Raw genomic sequence first — 9,048 nt, 5'->3', positions numbered from 1 at the left:
TTAAAACTTTCTCAGGCCCAGCCTTTTCAGCTCCAAGGACTGTGATTTGTCTGTCTTTTCCTCCAGGACACTACCTCCTCCACTTAGACATCCTGAGCAAGGGGCGGTTTGTGTTGGAACTGCCTAAAAGTTCCGCTATGGACTTCCGACTTTGAGTGGCCGCCTATGTAAGTACCCACCATGGCTAAACTGGCCACCTGCCTCACCACCTTCCCCACTCCAAGTCTGGATACTCACCAGCAAAGGAAAGGCCTCGGGCCCACTCTGTGTCCTGAGTCAGGGTGGGGAGGCCATCTGCCCCATGGGCCTAACCGATTCTGTGACCACCTCTGCCTTCTGGCCACACTCAGGGTCGTGGAACACCGGTTCAGTGGCGGGGAAGCAAAGCTTATGGCCAAGGAGGCCTCTGAACTTGAAGCCTATCTCTGCAGCAAGGCGACTCTGAGGTTGCAGGACTTCCCCCAATCCCAAAGCCCTAGTCCCCCACCTCCAGCTGCTGTGACATGCTGTGCCCGGAGCTCGGCTGATCCCCGGCTTTCACGACAGCACGGCCCCAGCAAACCAAGCGGCCTTTACAAACCGTAGTAAACATTTTATTTACAAGTTCATGGCGTCTTAAGTGCAGCTCGTCTTTGCGCCACAACCCCCCCAAGTGCGGGGAGGAACTGTTTCCTCCGACACTTCACAGTGTGAACTGCTCGATGCCAGGGAGAAGTTTTAGCCTGCGCCGGGTCTTCGGGCGGGGGTCCTGAGGCCCCCTGGGCTCTGGGCACCAGCGCGACAGCGACGGGCAGGTGGGACCTTGGGCAAGGTAGCTCCGCTGTGGCGTCTCTGGTCCCAGCCCCACCGCCAACACAAAGCAGGCGCAAAATCCAGCCCACCCTGGGAGGCTGGGGGCGGCACGCGGGCCCCGGGGCCCTGCCTCGTGCAGTCTACAGGCCGCCCAGCGGTGCCTGGGCGGGCTCGGGGCTCTGCGGAGCGCCGCTGAGGGTGGGCTGGGGCGCCGGCAGCAGCTCCGAGGCGCCGCCGCCCCCGCTCCCCAGGCCGCCACCGCCGCCGCCGCCGCCGCCGAGGCTGGCGAAGCTGAAGCCGCCGCTGCCGCCGCCGCTTCCCGCGCTCCCGCCGCCGCTGGCCGGGAGGAGGGCGCCCGCGGCCGAGGCCTTGATGACCGTGGTCTGGTGCAGAGACCGCTCGCCCCCCTCAGTCCGCTCCGTGTCGCTGGGGGCCATGTCCAGAGACTCGGAGTCGCTGCTCTCGCTCTCGGCCTCGCCCTCCGAGCGGCTGAGGCTCCGCTCCTCCTGCTCGCCGTCCGCAGCCGCTCCTCCGCCCGACGGCTTCTCGCCCGCCTCTTTGTCCTTGTCCTTCTGGGCCTGGGCCTCCTTGGAGTGCCGCCACTTCATCCGTCGGTTCTGGAACCACACCTTCACCTGCGCCGCAGCACGTGGGAAGACAAGAAGGGACACCGAGATGAGACGTGGGCTCGCGACGCTCGGCTCGCGCGCAGCCTGGAGCCTGGGGCCCCAGCACCTCTGCCACGGGCCGGGCACTGGGCTCGGCTCAGGCGCCGAGGCAGCCCAGGAAAACAACGACATCGCCGGGGACCCTCGCCTAGGGAACCCACGAGAACTGTTTCTCAAAATGTAGCCCTCCAGACCGGGTCCTGAAATAACCTGGATGCTTTCCTAAAGGCGGAGTCCTGCACCTCGCCCTCAAACGAAGCGATTTCTGTTCTAAATCAAGGCTTCTTAACCCCATTTGAGCCAGGACTCCCCAAGAATCTGATTAAGTTATGGACCCTTGGCCCAGAAAAAAAAAAAAAATACCCAGGATTTTAAGGGTTTGGTGAACCAATGTTAAGAATTCTTGCAAAGCTGGTCCCCTCCTCGACTGCCAGCACCCAAGACAAGTTTCTACAAAAGCAATTCTTAAAGAGAAACCGTGGGAAACACAGAGGGAAAAGAGGATTCGAAGAGTTAATCCCACTGGGGTGGGGGCATTGCCGGACCTTCAGTAGAGGAGCATTTCCTTGGCATGTGTGTACTCAGAAGCTGATAAGGACCCTGCCCCTGGCCGGAATGAACTCCTCCTTCTGCAGCCTTAGAATATGCCGGCATTAAACCTGTGCAAAGTGGAGGAAGGGGGTAGGGATGGGGTGGATAATCTATATAAATATATACAGTCCCCTGGGGGACCCAATGCTGTTCACACAAGTCCCAGCTTCCCTTTTAAAAATAACATCCACAGCTGGTGGAAAACGGCTGGGCTCTTCCAGGGTATGTTGGGGAGGGGAGCTGTGTAATGGAGGCAGAAAGACAAGGTGGGGGGGGCGAGGGGGACCCTAAAGGAGCTATGAAAAGGTACCTGCCTTTGACTTCTGCCCTACTCAGAACATTGAACCCCCAGGGAGCAAAGGTCACCGCTGTGGGGTTTGGAAGAATGGTGACTCTTCTATTTTCAACCCCCCCCCCCAAAAAAAGTACAGTTCTTGAATTGGAGAAAAGAAAAAAAAAGTTGAATTCAGAAATTGAACTCCAACACGACAGATTCGCCATTGTCCTGAAAAAAAAAAAAAAATCAAGTAGGCAGAACCTGCTGAAATGCTCTTGGGTGTTTTAAGAAAATCTTTCTTTCTTTCTCTCTCTCACTCCCCTGCCCCCCCGCCCCCAGAGATTTTTCTTGAGAGCTTATGCCCGTTAGAAAGTCGGCCCGACTGCGGCTGCCGCTGTGTGCACTCCTGGCCCTGCTGGGGCTAAGTCATTCCGTTTGAAATGATGTTTTCACTTCCTCACAAATGGGGATTTCACAATCCAGCGGCAGCAGCAGGAGGAGGAGGGAGGAAGGTCGGGAGGAAAAAAGAAAAAAAAAAAAAAAAAGAAAGAAACCAACAATCTCTCGACTTTGGATTTTTATCTCTTCTGAAATCAACTGCCTCCTACAGCGAACGGCACTGCAGTCGAGTACATAATTATTATCTCCTGCGGCCTATTTGCTTTCTCCGCGGTTCTTTCGCCTGTTGGCCAAAATAAACCGGCTGTACTTGTTGACATACATCTTTGGGGATGGGCTATGCTTTCCATCCTCTTTCCCTCCCATCCCCCCTCCTCCAGACTCAAGTTTCGACGCCTACAATGTCTCCAGAAATCCAAGACCATGCGTTTCCGCCGCAAACGCGCAGTGAGCCGGGGTGGAGGGAGGCCTGGGGCCAGGCCGCGCGGCTGCTGCCCCCCACCCCGCGAGGGGGCTGGGCGCGGGAGCCCGAGTCGGCTTACCTGGGCGTCCGTGAGGCCTAGCATCGCGGCCAGTTGCTTTCGGTCGGGCTTCGTCACGTACTTCTGGATCTCAAACCTCTTCTCCAGGCCTTTCCTCTGCAGGTTGGAGAAGACCGCCCGCGACCAGGAGCGCTTCCTTTTGTAGGTCTGCGGCATGGTGTCCTTCGTAAGCACGGCGTAGGGACCTGCCGCCAGGCGGTAGCGGGAGCAAGAGAAAGACAAGGGGACCCGTCAGTGCTCCCGTCCGTGCTCTGCGGGCCCGGGACTCGCTGTGCGGCTTGAGGCTGTGTTGCGTGAACAGCGGCCCCCATTCAGAGAGCCCTTCACGCAGACCCGGAATGGACTTTCTAAAAAGGAATCCTACAGCTCTTAAGACTTCAGGCTCAAGGCCGAAAGCGAGGATGGTGTGAAGTCCCGCGTTTCGTCGTTTAATTCCAAAGAAAAAACATAAACCTAACACGTGGGCTTTGGGGCATGCGAAAATGTCCCTTGGGCCTGAAGGATGCGGAGATGACAGCTTTGACTCTCGTGTGTGTACGTGTGTACCTGTGTGTATGTACACGTTCTTGCCAACGTGTTCTTGCAAGACGGAACCTCCTTGGACAAAGTGTCGGAGGTCACCTCCTAACTCTGTGTATGTTAAAAAGCAACACCTCTTGCTGCATTTTCAAGCCACTCTCTGGCGAAAAGACTAGGGAAAGCCCCTTCACCCCACCCCGCCCGCCCACGCACACACCTTCTCTGTACCCCCAGGCCCCCCAACCCCTGCCCCCAGGGAGCCGACGGAAGAGTGAGCTAGCTATCTGAGAACTCTTTCGGTTTCTGTCTCCGGACTTGGTAGCTTCCTGCACCAACTCCAGGATTGGGGCACCGCGGGGGCCACGTGAGGCGTCAGTCCTGAGTCAGTGGACTTGCCCCATTAAGCCGTCGCTCGGGAGGGTTTCCGTACCTGGAAACGTGTCTTGAAACTGATGCTGAACTGAATTCCTCGGGTTCGAGCTTAAGGGACTCAGGATGGCAGAAGCCTCGTTAATGGGATCTAGAGACGCGAAGAACTGCCCGGCGGAGGGCTGCAGGCCCGGGAGGTGCACCCCTGCGGGCCGCCCGCTGGTTAGCAGGGAGGTGAGGTCTGGAGAGGAGGGAAAAGAAGAGCCGGTTACACCTCAGGCAAAATCACACTCTCGGGCTGAGTTGTTCCTCCCATCCCCCTCGATTGGGTTTTCCTGGAGCAAAGTCAGGAGAGACCCTTGTCTCTGCGCCAAAACCCCTCTCTCCCGACAGTGGCCAAGGGGCGATGCGCAAAGTGTTCCTGCGTGGAGCCCATGGGTCCACGTCCACACGTACAGCAAGGAAGGGCTTTGCATAAAACGGCCAAAAGGAAGTCACTTCCAGGTGCCTGGTTAGAATTCCACAGACCTGCCCCCTCCCCCGTGAAGGAGCCCAAACTCTGCCTTCTCTTGGGAGCCGAGACTCTATTTTGTTTATCTACATTCCTTGAGTAGAATTTCACTAGAAATCAGATAAATGCAAGAGAAAGTGTTCCCCAAAAGGGCTTTCCCTCTCCAATTAATATAGTTCTCTCTCTCCATACCAGATTCAAGAGACAGATGATAGTCATTTCAGCAAATATTTAGACCAACGATTTTTATGAATAATGATTCCGTGACGTGCGTTTTTAAAGCATCCCCGGAATCTTTTTTTTTTTTTTTTTTTTTAACGCGGAGCAGGTGAGTTTTAAACCTATCGTTTCACAGTCTTCTTGAAGTTCATTCTCCTCTCCCTCATTTTACCCGTTTGTCCTTAATTGTGCAAATACTGGAAGGCATCCCAAATGGCCCTGGGACCAGGGAGTGAGTGCGCCAGGGCCGTGGTCAGAGGCCTGCAGCCTCTCGCCGAAGACCTACCTCTCAGCGTGTTGCCTTCCTTGACTTTGGGGTCAAATTCTGCAGACAAAATGCGATCAATTCCAAATTTGAGGTCCTTGCTAGAGGGGGCCGGGGCCGAGCCGCTGTGCGGGGGGTTTGGGGCCACCCGCGCCCCGGAGACCGGGGGCTGCAAGGCGCCAGCCCGGGGTGGAGGCGGAGGCTGCTGCTGCTGAGGCGGCTGTTGCTGCTGCTGTTGCTGCGGGTGATGGTGGTGGTAGGCGGCTGAGAGCGGAGACAGCCGCTGCGGGAAGCCAGCCGGGACTTCGGAGGGCGCCACCACCGGGGTGGGTCGAAGCGGGGATCTGGCGGCCGCTTGGAAAGAGGCGTGCGGGTGAGCCGAGCCCAAGTGCGCGGTGAGGGCGGCGGCCGAGGCCCCCGCCAGACCCTCTGCGGCCGCCCCTGGCTCCCCCACGCCGGCGTGCAGGATGTCTGCGATGCAGAAGGAGGGTTTCTTGACCGCGGCGGGGTCCAAGGGGAAGGCGCAGCCGCCCGGGCCGGCCGAGGAGCAGTAGGCGGCCGACCAGAGGCTGAAGTTGGAGGCGTAGAAGGGAGCCAGCCCGGCGGCGAACATTCTGGCTGGGTGCGCCGAGCTGCCGCCGCGGCCGGGCCAGGCCCGGCCGAGTGGGTGGGTGGGTTCGCGGAGGGAGAACGCTGAGTCCCGGGGCCAGCGGAGGTCCAGCCGGGGACGATCCGCTTTCGCTTCTCCGTCCGCACTGAACACCGGCCAGGGAGCCCTAGCGCCGCCGAGGGAAGAGGCGAGGCCCGGATCCCGGCCGGTCACAGCCTCGGCCCCTGGCCTCACTTTAAAGGCGGCGCAGCGCCCGCGCTCCCCGCGGGCTGGAGGCGAGCGAGGGGCGCTGGAGCTGCTGGGCGGCGGGGGCCGCGGCTCCGCACACGCCGGGGAAGCCGGGGAGACAGGGGCCGGCACCGAAAGAAAACCCAAACAGCTAAGCCCTAAGAGCTAAATTTAAAACAACAACAATAATAATCCGTTAGTTTAAAAAAAAAAAAAAAAAGTAATAGGAGGGAAAAAAAAAAAAAAAAAAACTCCTCTCTAAAAACTCCCAAAGTTTTGGCAGGAGCTTCGGAGTCAGACCCAGGGTAGGACCTCGATCCGAGCGCTCATTGGCCATCCTCGTGACCAATGGGAGCGGGGAGTGGAGAGGAATTGGGAAAGAGGGGCGTGGCGCACCGCCTCGGCCACGCCCCGGCCACGCCAAAGTGTTTGCTGCTGCCGCGTGGGCTGAGCGCGGTCCCGCGCGTAACGGCCCGGGCGGCGCCTGCAAGGAATTCTGACCCTCCGCTAACTTCGGCAGCTCCAGACCGACATCGGACGCGGAGAGCTGGTCCCAGCGCTAGCTTTTCCCCAGAGTGGCTGGTGCTCCCGTGTATTTTCACGGGTGCAAAGCCCGCCTCCAGGAGCACGGGGGCGGCCCCCAGGTTCCCTCCTCCTGACTTCACTCGGGCCTGATTTGTCTTCGCTCTGCCTGTCTCCGGGAAGTCGGTGTCCTCTTCCTTCGTGGGCTGCCGCAGCCGAGCGGCTCCGCTCTGAGCTCTGGCGCGGGAAAGCTGGGGTCCAAAGTCCCCGCCCAGTTTAGCCCTGCGGCTGCCTCGCAGCCTCGGAGACCCTCACGGAGGAGGGGAGGGGCGATCGCCAATTAGCTTCAGTCCAAGCTGTCACCCAGCGACAATTTGGACGAGTAACTTTTCAAACAAAATAAGATGGATGTCTCCGAACCTCTCCCTTGGACGCAGCCAAACCCTCTCCCGAGCCTCAGGCGACAACCAAACAGGCCGCCCTCCGAAACCCGGGAAAGCGGCACGCGCGTCCCCTCCTCGGCTGCACCTTGTAGGAAATGTCACCCTCCCAGCTCCACCACATCCCCAGATCACGTGGGGCCCATTGTTTTGCAAGTGCCCACAAGAGCACATTTCCTTGGGGTTAAATACTACTTTCAATTCAGTGACTGTTTCCCCAGGAACCCCTTGGGCCTGGTCGCAGAAGAAGTTGCAGTGGAGACCGACGCCGTGCCTTCGTGCTTTGGGTCCTTAGAGCGCAGGGTGGATGTAGTGGGGTTTTCTGCAACGTCAACATCTCTATTTTAAGAATTCGTTCTCTTTTAAATTACGGATTTCCCCACCCCTCTCCCAAATAAACCACAGGCCACCCAGATGAGCTCTTCTTGCACATTTTCAGGAAGAAAATAAAATAATAGCAATAATGAAACCACTTAATCTTTTGATTTCGATTGCCCTAATAAGCATCTCTTAATGGAACTTCTGTGCTTCTGCCGCGTGTCTCCCTCCCCCCAAGAGACTTTTAATACAATTGCATCAAAGGTTCTGTGACATTTCTTATTTCACTTCGTCCCAAAGAGGTCTTATCAAATCAACCCAGGAAGGCAACTGAATTTGCCATACCTAGGTCAAATTCAGGATTTGGGCTGCTTAAATTTATTTCTAGTGGTTTCTGGCCTCTTGTGGCAGATGCTGACATTTTAAGCTTTTGACTTTCTCCAGGAAAGTAAGTGATCAATCACTTCTTTGTGGCAGCGCCGGGACACGCCTGTCCCCTACCGATGCTTCCATCAGCTCCCTGTCTTTCTCCGTCTCTAGGTCGCTTTTTCACTGAAGGGTTTTCGTGACTTGCAGGGACAAAGGTGTTATTTCCAGAGAAAATCTGAAGTGGTTGGCTCGCCTGAGGACACTGGCATGGGGGTAAGAGATCCAGGAAGACCAGACCCCTTTCTAGCCAGAGGCAAAGGAGTGACAGGTATAAGGCCGCCCTTCTTCAAGTGCCCCAGTGGGGGCGTTGCAGACAGGGGCAGGGACTGTCGCAGGACTCTGCTGGAAGGGTGAGGCCTTCACAGCTCCCAGGGACAGTCATCTTCGCGAGTGGCTGTGAGAACGGGTATAAATCCCCTTTTCTTCTTTTTTCTAGTGTCACTTCTAATTCCAGTTTGACTGCAAACATTCAATCAGCAGCGCCTAAGTTCAAACTCAAGGTTCTGAAGGAGGCATGTTTAGGCCTCACCCCTGCCTTCCGCCCCCGAATAAGACGCATCTCTCGGGGATGGGCGCGGCGTTTAGTCTAGGCGGAACGCGGACCCTCTGGGTGTCCCGAGGCATCCACGACCCGTTTCTGTAGCATTTCAAGGCCGGAAGCCAGGGGCAGGCGGAGCGGAGCCGAGACCCTGGAGCAGGACTCTCCTGCGGACTCCTAGCCTCTCTGCGCCCTCCTCCCCTGTGTCCCCGAAAGGCCAGGGCTTGGTTCTAAATTGCAACTTCTTGTGCGCCCCCTGCTCTTCCCGGCCCTCGGTTCCTTTGCAACCGTGCTGGCGCCACCCGGGCCACCTGGAGGGAAAGGCCAAAAAGGAAACCTGTGGAAGGACCCTCTGCTTCCCCCACCGCCCCCACCCCCGACACACACCCCTTCCCCAGGATCAGGTGTCAAGGCTGCGGGCCCCTCGCCCTCTGCTGAGCCCGCTGACTCCCCTCCTCCTGACTACCCACCCCCCAGAACCAAGAAAGCAGCAGGAAGCCCCGGGCTCGCCGGAGTTCAGGTCATCTCCTGTTTTTTGATAGGCTCAAACTCGTACTAAATGAGCGGATGTGCCTGCGAGATTGGTCTCAAAATAGAAGCGGCGTTAGTATTTTAGGATACTGCAGAAATCCTTATTTCTTCCGGAGAAAAACTCTATAATGACTCCTAGCACTTCCCCTTTCAATATTTGTGCAACTTTATCTCCACCGACAAGTTGCTCGGGTGACGCAAATCCGCCCTTGTGTATTACAACTACCAAAATAAATGCACGGAAATCAATTCCCTTCTAGCAATGAAAATATAAATATAC

The 9,048-nt window shown here is 57.3% G+C and overlaps 1 protein-coding gene across 1 annotated transcript; it reads right to left on the bottom strand.

The window, feature by feature from the left end:
• Nucleotides 1–571: 571 nt before the first annotated feature.
• HLX (H2.0 like homeobox) lies at nucleotides 572–6,153 on the bottom strand. The gene is made up of 4 exons (XM_013055524.2): nucleotides 5,174–6,153; nucleotides 4,219–4,398; nucleotides 3,270–3,454; nucleotides 572–1,427 (listed from the first exon to the last, which is right to left on the bottom strand). The coding sequence occupies exons 1-4, from the start codon at nucleotides 5,763–5,765 to the stop codon at nucleotides 933–935; spliced, it is 1,452 nt and encodes a 483-aa protein (XP_012910978.2). The 5' UTR covers nucleotides 5,766–6,153; the 3' UTR covers nucleotides 572–932.
• Nucleotides 6,154–9,048: the final 2,895 nt, after the last annotated feature.

The sequence above is a fragment of the Mustela putorius genome, unplaced genomic scaffold, assembly GCF_011764305.1.
Source record: "Mustela putorius furo isolate JIRA1106 unplaced genomic scaffold, ASM1176430v1.1 tig00000508_pilon_pilon_pilon, whole genome shotgun sequence".
Lineage (NCBI taxonomy): Eukaryota > Metazoa > Chordata > Mammalia > Carnivora > Mustelidae > Mustela > Mustela putorius.
The sequence above is the reverse complement of the archived record's forward strand: the minus strand, read 5'-3'. Positions and strand labels throughout refer to the sequence as shown.

Excerpts from the sequence above, each read along its gene's own strand:
- HLX (XM_013055524.2), bottom strand. The coding sequence starts at position 5,765 with ATGTTCGCCGCCGGGCTGGCTCCCTTCTACGCCTCCAACTTCAGCCTC. Across the intron at positions 3,455-4,218 it reads GTTTCAAGACACGTTTCCAG|GTCCCTACGCCGTGCTTACG; the intron begins GTACGGAAACCC and ends GCCTGGCGGCAG. Across the intron at positions 1,428-3,269 it reads TAGGCCTCACGGACGCCCAG|GTGAAGGTGTGGTTCCAGAA; the intron begins GTAAGCCGACTC and ends GCTGCGGCGCAG.